We start from the raw sequence: 19,842 nt of genomic DNA, 5'->3' as shown, positions 1-19,842 counted from the left end.
CACAAAATCTCAAGGATCGATTACCAAAAAAAAAAAAAAAAGGCAAGAATATATCTATAAATAATTATTAAATCATTTGTAGCTAATAGAAAAAGTGCTCTTACAAGCCTTTTGGTCCCAAATCATGAATGAAGGACAGCTGACTCACATCAATGAATTCCATCTATGGCAAAAAAAGGGGACAAAATTTTTTGTTAACGCAAAGAAACAACACCCACTGAAATATTTTTCATAATTCCAAATATATACATACTGTTGCGTGGTAGTTTCTATACATTGGCATTTTAAGCAGTTTATTCAAGTAGTCTTCAAGTTGTCTCTGTGAAAAAAAACACTGGTCAGACAATCATCTGCTGTCAGGAGTGTACCACTGAAAAAGGTAACTGACTTTTCGACTAGAGACTTGCTCTTCCCTGGCCAGTTCTTCGCCTCCTCCCCGGGGTAGACTTGGCATGTGCCGCTCAAGGTTCCTGTTTATAGTGTGTCTTCGCTCTGTGTGACTGTTGCAAAGACAGAGGAAGAGATCTTAAAGGGATAGTTCACTTTGAAATTAAATTTTGATATGTTTTAGCTTACCTCATGGGTATCCGAGATGTAGGAGTATTTGTTTCCCCAGTAGTTTCAATTGATCATTTTAGGTCAAACCGTTCTTGTCTGTGCCTCACATAATGCAGGTCTATGGTCACCACCTCAATGAGCATACCCAGAGAAGTCCAAATTAAACAATCCCCCATCGTAAGTACACACTGATGGCCTAAGACACGAAACGAGAGGTTTGTGTGAGAAAACGAACAGTATTTATATAGTTTTTACCTCTTGTACACCACTACGTCCGACTGATCAGAGGGCGCGTGTGCGTGTTTCCTGTCGTGACATATGCGCGTTCTGGCTTTAGTCTGCGCAAGCGCGGAAAGCGGCGGAAGTGGTATCACATTCTTGATCAGTGTATTCTGGTTCAAATAAATATGGTTGTGAAAAAAATTCAACGTTGTCTGTTAACATATCGCAATCTTCCATTGCGATGTCCTGTGCGTCTAAATATGTTTAGATCTTCACAGTGAAAGGTAACACTTCCCAAATTTCTGTGTAAACAATGAGAGACGTACACGCGCGATAGATCCACTTCCAGCGCTTTCCGCGCTTGCGCAGACTAAAGCCAGAACGCGCATATGTCACGACAGGAAACACGCACGCGCGCCCTCGGATCAGTCAGACGTAGTGGTGTACAAGAGGTAAAAACTATATAAATACTGTTCGTTTTCTCACACAAACCTCTCGTTTCGTGTCTTAGGCCATCAGTGTGTACTTACGATGGGGGATTGTTTAATTTGGACTTCTCTGGGTATGCTCATTGAGGTGGTGACCATAGACCTGCATTATGTGAGGCACAGACAAGAACGGTTTGACCTAAAATGATCAATTGAAACTACTGGGGAAACAAATACTCCTACATCTCGGATGCCCATGAGGTAAGCTAAAACATATCAAAATTTAATTTCAAAGTGAACTATTCCTTTAAGATTATAAAGTGTGTTTAGTCATCCTGTGGTAAAGTCAACATGTAGACCAGTGGCGTTCATGTCTTAATTTTTGCCCTATAGGCGGGATGAGACATACTAACACCTTTCACACATTAATCCCAATAAATTACCAGAATGACTTTACCGGTACATGCACAAATATGCTGTTCTGACTTTTTACCATTAAGAGACCATTCACAAATCAGCACCAAAATACTTGTAAATTCTGTGACGTCACAGAAATTATGCAGAAAATTCATCTTTGACATCACAGGAATAAATTACATTTTAAAATTTAAAAAAAAGTTGTTTTAAACTGCAATAATATTTCCCATTATATAGCATATAAAATATAAATATTTTTCATATATAACAATATCAATCAAATTAATTAAATATACTTTTTCATATTTTAATAAGCACATTATAAATAATTAATTAAAATATTTTATTTATATAGATATAATTTATGATCAGGTCACCTGCGGGTGGGCAATGGAATTCTGAGGAAGGTCTTGTAGGCACGGAGTTCCCTGTGAAGCTCCATAAAATGTTTCTCCTTCCTCTTTACCAACCAGGTGAAGTTTCCATGCCTCATCTCTATCTTAAACACTGCCGGAACAACCTGGACACAAGACCAGCCATCAGGGATCGTTCAGCCAAAAATGAAATTTCTGTCATCATTTACTCACTGTCACGTCATTCCAAACCTAAATGCTTTTTACTGAACAACACAAAAGTAGCATTGGAGGGAAAAAAAACATCTAAAACTAAGGTATTAGAAGACATAAGTCATATGGACTCCTTTGATGGAGCTTTTATGGTGTCTTTTTGGACTTTGACAGATATGGTCTTCACGGTCATTGTATGGAAGGAGATTTCTTCAAACTTGAAAATAAGAGCATCTGGGTTTGAACCGGCATGATGGACAGCACATAATTAACTATTCCTTTCAGCCATTTAAACCTTTAACAAACTACAATCAAAACATGAGTAATCATCAGAATCTTTAACAGGGGCTTTTGTCATCATTCTTCTGAAAATCAATTTTGCATGTGCTAAGTATTTTCATATATACGCTGTCCAAATCTCCAGGGCAACATGTAAATTGCTCTGGCAACCTATAAATCTCCCGGGCAACAAATATACCTCACCAGCCCACATACTGACACTTCATGAAAGGGAACAGGAGTGGGAGATCTCACCTTAGAGACGCTTCTCTGGGACGTGACATTGAAGCGATCCTGGGCAGAAGTGAAGCGTTCCACCTCCAGGATTTTGGCGGTGATGGGAAGCGCAGTAAGAAACACACGTGCCCCAGGCTCTTTAAAGCCTTTTGTTTTATACACAGCTGAGAAGGGGATGCGGTTTTCTGTGGACAAAATACTTTACTGTTTGATTAAATTAATTCATAGTTGCTGAATAAATGTATTCATTTCTTAAATTATTTTTTTTTAAATCTCACTGCCCCCCTAATTGTAGTGTATATGTGTATTATCTTTAACAAAATATCACAAACAAATCCTCTGCTTGGATTATGTTGTGATTTTATGTGGTTCTTTGTTTCTTTTACCTGTACTATTGGGGTCCCGTCCATCAAACTCCTCTTCCCCATCGCCAATGTCAAGTTCTCGTGTGTCCAAGTTCTCCATGATATCGGTCATATCATTGGCCACCAGATGCAGGGTGCTAACCGTGGGATCTTGCTGTCGCAGCATGGCTAACAAACGGCCTGCTGGCCAGGGCACTCCTTTGAAAAACACAACACTTTTTTTTAGCATGTTAAATGAGGAAGTATTAAAACTGTTTGCTCTTGACAAAAAAAAGCCATAAATCCTTCGAAAATGTATTGAATGGTATGAGATATGATGTTCATCTTGTTTAAATATTGTATCCACAATAGGGAATGTCAAACAAACATGTGTGAGCATGTGTGTGTAGTGACTTGTTTTTGGGGAGGATGAATGAGATTAGAGAAACTCATTCAGCGCTGAAACAGTCTGAGAAAAGTCTGTATAAAGTTGGGGACAACAGACAGCAGTCTGCAACCTCCATCCTGTTCCTCTTTCTTACTCACAAATAGGTTCGAGAAGCATAAAAACATCACATAAAAATGCATTTCTGTTTCCTCAAAAATGTTAAGCTGCAAGATTGTTTACAACACTGATAATAATAAGAAATATTTCTTCCTTTATATATAATCTTCCTTTTTCATATCCTCTTTTCTCATATCTTCATTTATAAGAAATAGTTGTTTTCTATGAAATGACATTTCATTATGAATACATCTGTAATACATTAAAATCACTCACTTAAATTCATATCAGCGATCACACAGAACAAAATGAGGATGATTTATTATCACTTGAAACTTTAGTCTAATCTAGACCTCATAATTCATGACATTATGATACCTGTAATACTTAAATCCACTCTCAGTGAATGTTTCTTGTCTATTATGAAACAAATCTTGTTATAATAGACACACTCAGAGTGAAGTTCTCTTAAAGCAGAACTCGTTTCCATGGATGTGACCTGGAGCCATCAAAGCCTATTCCAATCCTCAGTAATAGTTCAGACACTTCTCTGTTGAATGAGCGGTGTTAGCTGACCTAAAGTGTGATTACACAAGTGGATTTTCGTAACCACAGCAGCAGGTCTAAAATAAATGTGCTTTTACTTCCTTTGAAACAAGCTTCTCTTCAAGAGCCATCGTTTCAGCAAATCATCTTTAAAAACATAGTATTGCAAAACTGCAGTCTCAAGTCAACCTGGGTTCAACTATCGAGACAAGCAATCTCTAGTCACCCTGTGGTATTTCTCTCTGAGAAAAACAATAGAATTATTTTGAGAAAGCTGATACACATCCGAAAACAATGCAGTTATCAAGGACATCACTAACAATGCCTTCTACCAGTACCTACAACACCTAGACAACAAGAGATGCACTGATAGTAAAAGTTTGGCTGATACGATAAGCTGATCATTATTTTCATGTTGTAGTCAATAACTAATAAACAGTTGATATCAAAATTCTGTACTAATTTGTCTAAAAAAGGTTCAAGTGAATTTAGGCATCACATTATAAAATGTACAAAATGACAAATAGATAATCCTTTAGAGATTAAGTTACATTTAACTTATTATATTTTTTAGAAATAACTTAAAGGGATAGGTCACACAAAAAAGAAAACCCTCAAGCGCTCCTAGGTGTATACCACATTCTTCTTTCAGACAAATATAATCGGTTTTCCCAGCTTTATAATGGCAGCCCAAAATTTGAAGCCGACAAAAGTGCAAACATATGTAAAAAAAAACAGCAATTTTTAAAATGTCTAGCTTCGGGCAGACCTTCCGTATTCAACTTAAGAAGAAAGTTTAATGCCTCTCGCCAGTCAAAACACTTACGCTAAGTCCAACGCCATTGTCGTTTCAGTTATGCTTTTTTCCGTAAGTTGAAGCTAAATATTTTACTTTATAATGTATTAAATATGGATATTGTTCTTACAAAAACCCAACAATTTGCTTTAGAATGCCTTTATTAACCCCCTGGAGCTGTGTGGATTACTTTTATAATGAATGTATACTTTTTTGGGCATCAAATTGTGCTGCTATTTACTGCCATAATAAAGCAGGGCATTTTATATATGAAATCTGAAAGAAGAATTTCATATACAACTAGGATGGTTACGGTGAGTAAATCATGGGCTAATTTTAATTTTTGGGTGAACTGTCCCTTTAAACATTAGATGATAGCAAAGGTGATCTACAAGTAAAATAGGGGAAATGAGCATGCACATTAAAAAGAAATTCCACTATAATATGAACCACTATATATAAACAATATCAGCCAATATGAACTATAATACTGACTGATATACACTCCTGAACAAAATCTTAAGACCAGGGGATTCATTGCAAGTTTTACACATTTCGCACTTGTGGATCATAACTGGGTTATAAGTGCTGATTCAAAATACCAAAAGAAGAAACAGGAGCAAGAGACAAAAAATAGAGAGTAGGCAATTTATTGAAAACTGCATTTAAACTGAAACAGGCCGTTCATCAGCTGATCAAAAGTTTAAGACCATAGCCATTAAAAGGTCAAATCTGCACAAAAAAATGGCTTTCATGTCATTGTCCTTCAAGCAGTCATACTCTCAAGATCTCCTGATGGCAAAGGCAAAAAGGCTTTCTCTCTTTGAACGTGGCAGGATTGTTGAGCTGCACAAGCAAGGCCTTTCGCAACGCCCCATCGCTGCTGAGGTTGGACGCAGTAAGACAGTCATTTTACATTTCTTAAAAAATCCTGAGAGTTATGGGACAAAAAAGTCAAGTGGTAGACCCAAAAAGATTTCACCTGCACTGAGCCGCAGGATCCGACAGGTTGTCCGTGAAGACACAGGTCGATCCTCAACCCAAATTAAGGCCCTTACTGATGCTGACTGCTGCCCAATAACCATAAGACGTCATCTGCTAGAGAAGGGCTTCAAGAACAAAAAACGTCTTCAAAGGCCACGTCTCATCCCACAACACAAACTTGCCCGTTTAGAATTTGCAAGGGAGCACCAAACATGGGACATTGAAAAGTGGAAGAAAGTTTTATTCTCTGACAAGAAAAAATTTGACCCGGATGGTCCTGATGGCTTCCAACGTTACTGGCATGACAAGGAGATCCCACCTGAGATGTTTTCTACGCGGCACAGGGGAGGAGGCTCCATCATGATCTGGGGTGCTTTTTCCTTCAATGGGAAAATGGAGCTTCAGGTTGTGCAGGGGCGTCAAACGGCGACTGGCTATGTGGATCTGTTGCAGCGGCATCTCTCTTGACCGAGCGCCCCCGTCTGTGCGGTAATGACTGGGTCTTTCAACAGGACAACGCTGCAATTCGCAAAGCCCGCCTGACGAAGGACTTCTTCCAGGAGAATAACGTTGCTCTTTTGGACCATCCTGCGTGTTTCCCTGATCTAAATCCCATTGAGAACATTTGGGGATGGATGGCAAGGGAAGTTTACAAAAATGGACGTCAGTTCCAGACCGTGGATGCCCTTCGTGAAGCCATCTTCACCACATGGAGCAACGTTCCCACCAGCCTCCTGGAAACAGTCGCATCAAGCATGCCGAAACGGGTTTTTGAAGTGATCAACAAGAACGGTTAGCCTACTCACTACTGAGTCCTTTTTTGACACTTTTAGTACTGTTGTGCGTTTATTTTTGGGCTATGGTCTTAAACTTTTGATCAGTCGATGAACGGCCTGTTTCAGTTTAAATGCAGTTTTCAATAAATTGCCTACTCTCTATTTTTTGTCTCTTGCTCCTGTTTCTTCTTTTGGCATTTTGAATCAGCACTTACAACCCGGTTATGATCCAGTGCGAAATGTGTAAAACTTGCAATGCATCTCCTGGTCTTAAGATTTTGTCCAGGAGTGTATTGTGCATCCATACTTAATGGCGCACTGGCAAAGTTATTTTAGAATTTCAGTACTAAATGTGAAGATTAGTGGCTTTGAGATCCCGTTTCACAGAGTTATTGGTTCACGTTCACCACCAAGTCCAGTTACACCATCTGCACATTCTGCAGGTATGCAAAAAATAATAATTAAACTCAACTTGGCAAATGTGGGCTCATATTACAACGATGACATAAACAGGTTGCTGTGGGAGACACATAAAAAGTTAAAACAACATGTTTGGTGTCATGAATAAAGCTCTAGAGCGGAACGAGGACAAACACTAGACTGTGCTTTTCCTAAAAATCCTCCTAAAAGCCACAGATATGCAGATGTATGAAGGTCAAAGACTTTATTCAAATATTCCTCGTTTTATGTAAATCAGACAGTCAAATAACCGTGAGTTCCAGTGTGGAAGTCTGTCACACACATAAACAAATCTCTCAAACGTCACAAGCTACCAAAAAACAGCTTTTTACAAATTTACATTCCAGTGTTGCGTAGTCGGCAAAACACAAATTCACACATCCACCACTTCTCATACTGCCACTGACTTTCGCTGAGAAAGTTTCACCTCTATCAGGATGTGGAAACAGTTCAGTTCTGATAGGATGAGGAATGCAAGCATGCAACAGTGCTGTGTTTTCACTGACGCACCTGCATGTTTGAGGGCGGACGGTGACATTTGGCTGAAATACTTCTCAAATAAAGGTGCATGACCACAAAGCAGCATTCCCACCACTATAACATAAAACACACCCTTTAACTAACTAACACCTAACCTCATGCGGTTTCATGCGTCCAACTGAAGCACTTAGAAGTATGTTTATCCAATTGATCTAGGCCAGAAGGTACATCATGCCTAGGTGTGTAAAGTGTATCGGGGAAAATAATTTCACACTTTTTAGCACTCAGAATTTGTTAATAATGCATGTGCTATAAACAAGACTGATACTTCAACATGGCTTATTTGGGAAGGGCATGCTATCAAGCGACTAGGATTTATACCTGTCAGACAATAAATTGGATGCCAAATTCTAATAAATAAATGACCCAAGACATGATGCACGATTAAATGACATTTTAATATGGAGTTGGCCCACCCTTTGCAGCTATAACAGCTTCAACTCTTCTGGGAAGGCTTTCCACAAGGTTAAGGAGTGTTTATAGGGAATTATTAACCATTCTTCTAGAAGCACATTTGTGAGGTCAGGTGCTGATGTTGGATGAGAAGGCCTGGCTTGCAGTCTCCGCTCTAATTCACCCCAAAAGTGTTCTCTCGGGTTGAGGTCAGGACTCTTCTTTGCATCTATGGACCTTACTTTGTGCACTGGTGCGCAGTCATATTAGAACAGGAAGGGGCCATCTCCAAACAGTTTCCACAAAGTTGGGAGCATGAAATTATCCAAACTGTCTTGGTTTAGTGAAGCATTCAGAGTTCATTTCACTGGAACTAGAAAGGGGCCAAACCCAACCCCTGAAAAACAACCCCACACCATAATTCCAGTTTTACGTGGTTGCTGTTATAATACCACTAACAGTTGACCGCAGAATATTTAGTAGTGAGGAAATTTCACGAATGAACTTATTGCAAAGGTATCAACTTATTGACCTATCTGCCCTAAGTGCAGAAAGACGAGTTTGCTGTGTGTGCACAATCAAGTGGACTTGATAGTTACTTGGACAAAATTAGGCACTTGATAGACATAAAATTAAGCAGCCTAGTAGAACTTGGGATTTAGCCAAAATATTATTCAGAACCCCCTAGCAATTGCATCCAAGAACAACAGTTATTGGAAATGACTAACAAAATATGCACTTTAAACATTAACAATCTGGTCTTTAAAAAAAAAGTCATGCAGTTATAGGTGATCCAGGAAATGGTGAGTTGCTCCAATGGGACTATATCTGTAATTAATGCACAGCCAATAGTGTTCGTTGAAAGGTATCTGTTAAACTGGCAAGGGACCAAGTCTTTTCAAACACAGAAGCAAGGAAAGGCGCCACTAGAACCATGTGTGTGGAGCAGTGAAGCATGTCCCTCTAGAGCAGTAAATTTGTCAGTCCAACCGGTATTGCCACGACAATGTCACCTCCCTGCACAAGGATCCAAACAGAAACTACACAAAAATCCCCAACACTGATACAAACCCCACTTCCAAAAAGGTTCAAATAACATGAGAGATATGAACCGAGATATGGGTCACCTGATCAAGTCCTAAATTGAACATTTAAGGTCATTAAAAGACATGGAGCTTGAGTGATTGAATGGAATTCAATCATAGTTCAGGCAGACCACTGATCGCTAAATGACATCAGCTGACACTCAGTTGATTTGTTACTCCACCTACTCTAATCAACTATAGTATTTAAGCTCATTCAAACTCATGTTCTTCAGTCTATCACACAGACATTTACACCCACCTCCACCCCTTCACCTCCTAGCATCTCATGATTGAGTATTGGATTCTGTATAGAAAATCTGTTATCATTGTATCTCCTTCTGAAACCTTAGGTTATTTAAAGGCTGGGGATTTTGTTTCAAAGATGGAGCAAGCTGTCTAATATGGCAGCTTGAGCACCTTGGAGCCTTGAAAATTATGTAAAGTTCTGATATTCCTGGTTTCTACAGAACAACCCGATACAAAAGATGGTACCAAATTAGGTTTTATTTGATGTGAATTACAAATATGAGTTCGTCCTCCACAAAATGAGCAAAACCGTTTCAATGTTCAATTGTATATTTGTTTTAGAAAAATGTTTTTTTATAGAAATTGTCCAATTAGAAGCAATCTTGGTAATGCAGTTTTTTTTTTTTTTTTTTTTGTGGTGCATTTATGGCTGATATTTCTTGTTTGTCTGGCTGATAAATATGTCAGGCATTTCAGTCTTTAGATCAAAAGGTATGATTATTAAAAACAAATTGCGTCAAGTGTGTCCAAAAATATCTGGCACTGTATCTTACTTAAAACCACACACAAAAAAAGTAAAATACAAGTAAATACAAACCATTTGAATTTGTCAGTGTTACATAATATTTATGTGCCGTTGACTTAATTATGTTATGTTAGATTTATAAAAGTTTATTGTGTAAGGTGAACACTGTTATAAATTTAATTTGCCTTTAAAATAATGTAATAAGCATATTTTTAAAAATAAAATGCTAAATCAACTCATTGGACAAACTTAAAATATTGAATTGAGAGCAGGATTTCCATCCAATGAATCTGTATAAGTGCCCACAGCCTAAACACAGGCACCACTCTTCTGCAAAATGGTAACCACAAAATGACAGAAACTCCTCAATGTCCAACATGAACATTAAACACTAACATAAACTAATAACATCTTTCCCTTTACTGAAAAACACATAAAATGACACTGATCCACTGCCCAGTTAGTTATGTCAGCACAAATATTTTATGTAGTTTTAACGCAAATTAATTAAGTAAATTTCAGTTTTAAATATATTAGGCTGATTAAACACATTTCAAGACAACTTAATTTAATTAGGTAAAGTAAACATAACTTAAATGTGACTTGAATATGAAGGGCCTGAATACATTTTTTGAGTGCATTTTAGACAATCAAACAGCACTGGTACATTTGAGTGGTACATTGATAATTGATCAAATACTGACCATGTTCTGCACAGAAAAAATAAAAAGTAAAATAAATCACCACATTCTGGTTAGTGGAAATAATCAAATGCAAATCAAGGCATGCGTTTTCTGTGTACAGTCAGTATTATGCTACCAGACACAAATCGGGTAGGTGGACTGTGATCAGTGTAGGAGGAATACACCGCTCTTTACATAATATAACATTCCCAGGGTCTCCAGCAAACCAGGTGCTGAAGCATTTAGGGGGTGCATACATACGCAGACTATTTTACTCAAGAAAACTTTAAATCCAACAGCACTCATATCCTATTCTGCACATAACCATCTCAGATAAAATTTATTTGACAAAAAATGTCTGCCTAGATTACATTCATTGACATGCTGCAGTGACTCATGCTCTCCCACATACATGTGCACAAACATCTGAGAAATCACACCCTCTGCAAATACTAAGGATGTATAAATTGCATGCTTTTTTTATACTAGCAGTCTAAAACTGTATATAAAAAAGCGACCCATGAAAGAGTTATCCTCATTTCTGCCTTTTTGAAATGCAAAGAAATATGATGCATAAACCCTTTCAGCTATTTTTAAATGTCCAGTTAAAAATATACAGATTTGCTATAACAGGAAACTTGATTGACCTTAAAGAATGTTCACTAACCTGCCTGCACACAGGCAGAGATGCCCCCATCATTTCGGTTATCCTCAGTTTCTTCTTCTGCCCCAGAAAATTCAAACTAACCAGAAGCGTTTAACACAGTCAAACACACACACTGAAAGTCAAACAGCGCTCACAGTCAAAAAGCAGCGGAGGTTATGTCCAAGGAGGGGGGTAATGGGGGCTGAAACAGAGTAGTCACATGACAAGAGGAGGAGGAGCCTCACTAGCTCTTCAAGAGATGCACCAACATGCTTCTTGAGCCATATGTTTTGTGTGGGATACTTTTTTTCTCTTGGAGACTGACATCTCAGGCTCAGAAAAGTGCTATTTAGGTTAATATTTGCCAGATGATTAGGTGCTAACATCTTGTATAAGCCTTATCTCCTTCTCTTATCGTTGAGTGGACGGAGTCTAAAAACAAACATAATTCATCACGGTCTTCTTTTGCTTTTAAATCGCATTTTAACGGATGCACATCAGATTCTGGACTCCTAGCATAGCATTCAAAACAAAGCTGTGTTTGAGCCCACAGTCCTTCTTGAAAGCTGTTATTAAACGTTCATCTCCTGGTAGGACTGCGTGGCAGATGACATGACAGTTCATACACACCCACACGCTGTACAGTCACACATAAAGAGAGCGTTCCGCCCGTGTTTGAAATGTAACACTTGTGGCTCTTTCAGTGGTGACGGAAACCTGAGATACTGCAGAAAGTAACAAAAACTGCCACCACAGAGGTGATAAAGGACATAACTGTGATGTTTCTCTACACAAAGCAAAACCAGTAGTTGAACAACTCCTATTACATTGACACAGAGATTATCCTCCTCATTTACAATAACAATTGTTATATTTAGTCATTAAGGGGTCTTCCAAATTTCTCTCGCTCCTCTTTTTTTGGCCTGCCCTATAATAATATAGGCACATAGCTATATGATATTATTGTATTAACATGCTTGTTTGATGATTATATTGCAAAGATAATTTAATAATACTGTAAGCATTAGAATAAGATAATACACTATCGTTTAAAAGTTTGGAGTCAGTAAGACTTTTTTTATTCATTAAAAAAATGTATCCCCATTTTTACAAATATAATTTAAGCATATAAATAAATTAAGTTTTTTGAACATTATAATAAGAAATCTTTTTTGAACACCGAATCAGCATTTCTGAAAGAAGTCACACAATTTTGCCATCACAGAAATAAATTACCTTTTAAAATACTATATAAAATGTACATAAATTTTATACTGTGTGTGTGTGTGTGTGTGTGTGTGTGTGTGTGTGTGTGTGTGTGTGTGTGTGTGTGTGTGTGTGTGTGTGTGTTTTGTACCAAGTAAATTCAGCCTCGAAATTAGAGACATAAATAAAATAAAAAAAATTGTATCCAAACTCGGGATTGGTAGTGTTTAGGGCTAGGGTGACATTGCCCGATTCAATCACGAGACGCGTGTGCCGATACGATATGAATTGGGATTTTTAATAATTGAGATTTCTATGAGCATTGTGATTAGATATTGCTATTTTTATTTGCTTTTTTAACTCTAGACCATGGGGAAATGTTGAAGGATACACTTATACATGATGGTGCTTGTTATATATTTGGAGATCTCTCTCCATACATAATTTTTCACATTCTTGTGTCCATTAGTACATATTTAGTGCATGTATGACACGTTCTTGTGTCCATTAGTACATATTTAGTGCATGTATGACATGTTCTTGTGTCCATTAGTACATATTTAGTGCATGTATGACACGTTCTTGTGTCCATTAGTACATATTTAGTGCATGTATGACACGTTCTTGTGTCCATTAGTACATATTTAGTGCATGTATGACACAGTCTTGTGTCATACATACATTGTATGCATGTTATAATATATATAGTAGGATTCACTTTAAAAAAAAAAAAATTATTGCCCGCATCAAGCACACATCAGAATCTTCTGTTTAGAATCTAAAACGAGGCTATGCTTTGTTCTGTACTCATTCCCACCCTTGAACAACATAAGTTGGAGACAGTGTTGATTGGTTTTATCCCGGCAGTGTGTGCAGGTGATATATTAACTGCATGTCCAATAGAACGCATCCTGCCTGCTTTTCTAATGGTCTTATATAAAGAATTACAGAGGAGGGCTAACACACCACTGCCAGGAATTGTGTTCCTTTTTTTTTTATTGAACATCAATGCACAATGAAGGCATGCTACCCAGCTAATGCTCAGACAGCAGATAAAGATTGCACTGCTCTGCGGAGCACATCTGAAAGCAATCTGAGCAGATCTAAATCCACATTATACTATCACTACTCTGTTTATTATTGCAGCTAAATTATTCAAACAAGCATTTACATATTGTTTGGAACATCTGCAGAAACTGCATTACATCCCTTTGGTCTCTTAACGGTCGCTTGCTGATCTCAGAAGGTGGAACAAACATCATGTTCTTAAAGGGGAAAAAAAGAGGATTATGTCTATAAAAGTCCATCTATACTTGGTACATAAGACTGCAGACATGATCAAGGATAAATCTTTGGAGTAAGCGCCCTCTAGTTGTGACCAACACATATTACTTTTTTTATTTCCCTCTAGATCCTGCAAGCAAGCGACTTGATGTTGTTAGAACTCACTGAGATTTGATTAACAGAGATTGTGATTTAATTTAACACCAGTTCTGCTATTTGCAATTCTGTCGTCCTTAATAAATACTATTATGGTCAGTGTTTCAAGACACTTTGAAAGACCTTTTTGAAAACGTTGAAAATGTCAAAGAACGCAATATTAAAGGGTTAGTTCACCTAAAAATGAAATTGATCTCATTAATGACTCACCCTAATGTCGTTCCACACCAGTAAGACCTCAGTTTATCTTCCGACCACAGTTTAAGGTATTTTATATTTAGTCCGAGAGCTTTTCTGTTCCTTCAATGAAAGTGTATGCACACTATAGTGTCCATGTCCAGAAAGGTAATAAAAACATCATCAAAGTAGTCCATATGTGACATCATATTCCTTCAACAAATCAGATCACAAGAGGCATGATCAACGGGCAACGACCCATCGCTTCTCTAGTCCCGTCATCGTGTTAAACCCGCCAAAAGCGCGTCAGATGGATAAGCAGTCTGTGATTGGTTCCCACAAAAGTGTAACAGAAGCAGTAATGCAGGTTTCCAGAGCTGCAGGGTGAAATCAAATCGCCGGCAGGCCCGTTCTTCGTACCTCGCTTAATACATCCGAGATGATCTGACAGATCCCAGATCTTTTAATCCTGATAACTGATCTCTGGCTAATTTGGTTCTAATATATCTAAGATTAAATAATCTGCGATCACTGCTCGTGCCTGTGTTCCCTGAAGAGGGCAGATGCATCGATACTCGAAACCTTGATCAGCAATGCAGCGATTGGCTGGCGTCAAGACAACGTAATGACATCATATAATTAAAAAAGCCACCTGCAAAAAACTTGTCTAAGAAAAAAAAAAGAGCCTTTATAAGGAAAGAGACAAACGACCAAACCAACATAAAAGTAACATAAATTAAATGTGCACTGTTTTGATGAACATGATTCCTAATTATTTATATTCACGATTTTATAATATTTGTACACACTTTACATTTTTATTATAATGTTGTAATTTCATTTTTATTTCAATTTGAAGCAGATTTGTTATGTGAGAATATTAATTAAAGTTTCTTAACAGTCAAGATCAAATTATCTGCATCTCTTGCGCTGCATTAAGCCATCCCATAATATCCGTCATCACTCACATTAATGCATGACGGAGATTAACTGCACATTTGGAATAATAGATGCATTCAATATAAAAATAGATCTCTCTTCTATAATAATTGGTATGAAAACAACATTGTGTTAGTTAAACAACTTTTACATTCAAACTGTATTTAATCATCTTATAGTGAATTTTTTGGATAAATTTGTGTTTCCAGTTACACCAAAAGAGTATGCTGTTGTATTTGGTGCCATACCTCAACAAGTTATACAATTTGTAAGAGCGTGTGGAAGTGATTCTTCTGAGGCAGTATATGTTCAAGACAGCATGTTTTTAGGAGACATTGACATTCTGAAACACAGTTCTACTAATAAACATATTAGGGATATTATAACAGGTGAAACAGCTACTCATAAAAGTTTATTGTGGAACAGTGTATTTAGGAATATAAACTGGAATAAAGCTTGGTGTATTTGTGAAGCATACTGCTTAAATAATAAAGTAAAAGAAGTTACATTTAAAATTTTACATGGTATATATCCAGCTAAAAATGTATTAGAGAGGTTTAATTTAGATATTGATTATTCATGTGATTTTTGTTCAATAGAAAAATAATCTATTATTCAGCTCTTTTGTGATTGTATATACACAAAGATTTTTTGGGTGGACATTGAACATTTTATTAGAAGGAAAACAAATGTATATTTAAATTATTTTGATATATGTATATATTATTCCAATGAACGTGATGATAATAATTTCACCTTTATTGTACAACCTTTTATTATTTTGGGAAAATGTCATATAGACAAGAAGAAATGGTCAGGATCCAAGCCACATTTTATTCATTTTCTTCAGGAGACTAATGACTATTGCACCAGTTTAAAGAATATTATGAATAAAAAGCAAGAAAGACTTGTAATATTCTTAAAGAATATAATTTTTTTTATTAATTTATCAAGGTTTGTATACTCTGGCATTTTTTTGTTTCATTGTTCTTTTTTATTTCTTTTTTTATTTTTATTTTTTGTATATCTGTATTAATATATTTTCTTTGCTGTATTTTACATGTTTTTTTCTGGCAATAAAAACAAACAAAAAACAAAGATTAACTGCACAATGTGTGTAAACCTCCAATACATCTATAAAGTAATCATTCCATCACAATTCACAAATAAATCTCTCAATCAAGTGACTGTGTCTAGTATTAAACACAAATTTAACACAACATTAAAATATTATTTTCAATTATTATTGCCCCTGGTTCAGTAATGAACTCTTGTAATAAAGTAGCAGTGGCTGGGACAGATTTTAAGTATCACCTCAAGATGCAATCTAATCCTGTTTACATGAAATAAGCTGTTCCCGAGCAGGTTTAAGCTGACGGACCTGTTGCTATGACAGAAAATCCAGGATGAGCTTCGAAGAACCAAACAATCCGAGATCAAGCCAAATTGTCAACAATCAAATCCAGCTAACTGAGTTAGCGACGTATGAAGAACAGGCCCTCGGTCTATTAAATATGGATATTCTTCTTACAAACCCCATCAAATCGCTTCAGAATGTCTTTATTAAGCCGCTAGACCCGCGTGGAGTACATTTATGATGAATGGATGCACTTTTTTGAGCTCAAAAGTCAATGGACCTGTCACTGCCATTATAAATCTTGGAAGCGGGATATTTATTAATGTAACTGTTATTGTGTTCATCATAAAGAAGAAATTCATATACACTTAGGATGGCTTGAGGGTGAGTAAATCATGAGGTAATTTTCATTTTAAAGTGAACTACTCCTTTAAGACAAAAATCTAATCAGAAAATAATCCACTACCCTGGTTAATGTGACAGCATCTGTTTATTGTGCTAAACTGAAGTGAGTGTGTGTCTGGTCACAAGACTTTCATTAAGCCGGCAGTCATTCCACTCTAATTGAAAGTGGCTCACAAATGCATCTCGACGGGCATCAGGGTGTAACCACAAATCTAAAAACACTTACATAAGGAGATCTACAGATCTGGATGTTTCATTGCAACACTCCATCCACATAAATGCTGATGTTGTGTGCAATTTCATAACAAAAAGAGGATCACATTCATGGAGGTTCTAGAAAATTCCCAGATACATGAAACAATCACAGCCTATATAGGCTCGCTATAGCTCATCCTCACTCGGTGAGCTTAACTTCCTGTTCCTCGAAAAAAAAAAAACATTACACATAGACCACAAGCTCTGTTTCCTCTTTCCTCAATGCCAACACACATGTCACCGTTTTACTTGCCTTTGTAAAATATTAAAAACAGAACCACTTCTCTAAGGATTCACCATAAAAAGGTGCTTCTGTGTATCATGGTTTCGTGTGCATTGCAAAGAGGATCAAAAAAGTGTGATGATGCTGCACATTAACCACAATGAGAGCACACAACACCACCAATGCCATTTTTCTTTGAGCTTGCTCAACGTGCAAAAGTGGGGACATTTTGTACAGCCCCCTGTGTTTAATAAAAGAGGAGGAAGGGTGATATCGCTACAGGGGAAAATGTGGTTTAGCAACTCTTGTAACCCAGCAACAATTTTATCAATGTGACATACAGCAGATATGACTGTAGATTACCTGTCTCCCCCTGTATGAGTCGACATCAACATTATCACAGATCATGTAATCAATAGACCGGTCATATCTTGTGATCCACAGATGTAGTGCTCAGAAACCACACCCATGGGTCTTGAAAAGTGTAGTAATAATCAGTGACGGCTCATGATTTCTATCCAAGACATACACATTATCTAAATAAGAGTTGTTGTCAGATGTGAAAACTAGCCTTGTTAGGGTACAAAGGGTAAAAATGGCATTAGCAACTCTTAACAACGCCAAACACACACCTTCCCACTTAGTCAACCAGACACTCCCATTCCGTCCCAAGATCCTTGAAGGGATCTTACTGATGACAAAAAAATAAATGACCACACAAATTCACAGAACTATGCAATACAGTGTGGTCCGAAAATAACGATTGTGACATAATTTTTGTTTATGTAAAGATTTGTCTGCAATCCTAAACCTACATTTTAAAGGAACACTTCAAAAAAAACTGTACCTAGGTACTGGTACTGGTATTCTGAATGGGCTGAGGCTGGGATTTAGGTTTGAAGTATAATAATTTAATGAATGTATCCTATGTGCCGAGAGCATTCACTCTAGCCTGGATGCCAGCCGAACTTAGCCCCGCCCACAACATTTTTAAGTCGGGCAGTTCATATTCTGACTAGAATTGAGTATGACCACGTCAGGCTACGTTCACTCAGTATCGCCATCTCATTTTAGATCGAAGTGTCTTTTAAAGGCTTTTACATATAAACTCTTCATACATATATAAGTGTACAGAGTTTAGTGTCAGTACTGCACAACTCCTAGAATGTTGAATATAATGTATAATGCAATAGGAGAATATTTGCAGATCCTGATAATGTCAAATGTCTTATGTTTCCAGTAAAAAGTGCCCTACATTATTTTAAATACATCTAGTCAGTGACAGAGTACAAGTAGGCCTATATTAATCTAAAATTGTTCGGTATTTTCAGCATCAGGATCATTAATATTTTTATTCTGTTGTCACCATTGTCCAAGTCCAAACCTATTAATTTCCCCCGATGTAATACCAAACTTGGGATTTTAATCAACAGTACGCTTTTGTTAACCATATGTCATTGAATTTTCAAATATCGTTTAGTATCGTGATAGGTATCGAATCATGACATGAGGGTATCGTTACACTTCTAATATATAGGTTAAATAATAATAATTATTAGGCTATATAGAGTGAACGTGACCTAGACACCACCTTTTTTTTTAAAAGGTCCAAAGGATGCTACAGGCATGAAGTTAACAGTCAAGACTTCCTAGAAATTAAGTTTCAAGCAACATATTAACATCAAATGAAGCACAGACAGCTGAACTCCTGTTTGTTAGTATTTGTCTTAAACCCGTCAGTCAGCTGTAGTAGGTTAGCCTTTGTAACTAAGAATCAGTTCAAGTCGTCGAAGTTGCCCTGCAGGTACAGCAGGTTGTTTGCCTTGCAAAATTAGTGGGTGTGTGTAATGATAACATAACTGCATTATTTGAAAGGTGACATAGGCTACTTATACGTTAGTTAATCTAAAAAAATAAAATAAAACCCCAGTAGACTCTGAGCTGATGTGATGCAGTCCAGTAATATATGGCTGCCACCTTCTGTCGCCATACATTTCAAACGTCACTCACGCGCTACTGCATTAGGACAGAAGTCTAGCTTTTTACAGCAGGCTACTCTGTTAACAACATACTTTTCTGCGTGTTAAAACTTAACTTCTACCCAGTGAACAGAGCGTTAGTAAGTCATAAAAGATATCCAACATACCTGATAAAAATCTAGAGGCAGGACCGCGCTTGTCTGAATCCGCTTCTCAAATATAAAGTCAGCACGAGAGGAGGAACGCGATTCATCTGGCTCGCGCTTCCTCTTCTGCACTGTTGGACCCGCCCATTTAAATTATGCATGTATGTCCACACCAGCTGAGATGTTATTGATAGTGTTAACATAACAATTACGATATACATTTTTTCATCACCTGGTTTTGAAAATGATTAAGGAAGTAAAACGAACACTACTTGTTTATTCAGTATACTAGTTTATAAGAATTTTGTATAAAAGTATAAAAGTTAATTGCCTGGAGTTGTCACCTGTTTAGAAAATTGAATCAGCCAAGAAGCTTTCCAAGAGTGTTACTCACTTTGTCTTTGAGGCTGTTTATGTGCGCAGAAGTTGTCTGGTGTGAGTAGTCTAATTTTGAAGATGTTATCAAAGCGCATGTGTTT

The 19,842-nt window shown here is 37.1% G+C and overlaps 1 protein-coding gene across 2 annotated transcripts in view; it reads right to left on the bottom strand.

Annotated features, from left to right (window-relative positions):
* pld1b (phospholipase D1b) overlaps window positions 1–19,481 on the bottom strand; it is a 41,259-nt gene extending 21,778 nt beyond the window's left edge. The window contains exons 1-7 of one of the 2 annotated variants that reach the window (XM_067434952.1): window positions 19,385–19,481; window positions 3,094–3,270; window positions 2,726–2,892; window positions 2,003–2,145; window positions 389–500; window positions 254–319; window positions 105–163 (exon numbers count right to left, since the gene is read on the bottom strand). In XM_067434952.1, coding sequence (XP_067291053.1) covers window positions 105–163; window positions 254–319; window positions 389–500; window positions 2,003–2,145; window positions 2,726–2,892; window positions 3,094–3,238 — 692 coding nt within the window. In that variant the 5' untranslated portion in view covers window positions 3,239–3,270; window positions 19,385–19,481. Of the gene's footprint in view, window positions 1–104; window positions 164–253; window positions 320–388; window positions 501–2,002; window positions 2,146–2,725; window positions 2,893–3,093; window positions 3,271–11,257; window positions 11,396–19,384 lie in introns of those variants that run through there. The other variant, XM_067434951.1, reaches the window with a different exon arrangement.
* Window positions 19,482–19,842: the final 361 nt, after the last annotated feature.

Source organism: Pseudorasbora parva, chromosome 24 (genome assembly GCF_024679245.1).
Source record: "Pseudorasbora parva isolate DD20220531a chromosome 24, ASM2467924v1, whole genome shotgun sequence".
Lineage (NCBI taxonomy): Eukaryota > Metazoa > Chordata > Actinopteri > Cypriniformes > Gobionidae > Pseudorasbora > Pseudorasbora parva.
This window is presented reverse-complemented; position numbering and strand designations above follow the sequence as displayed.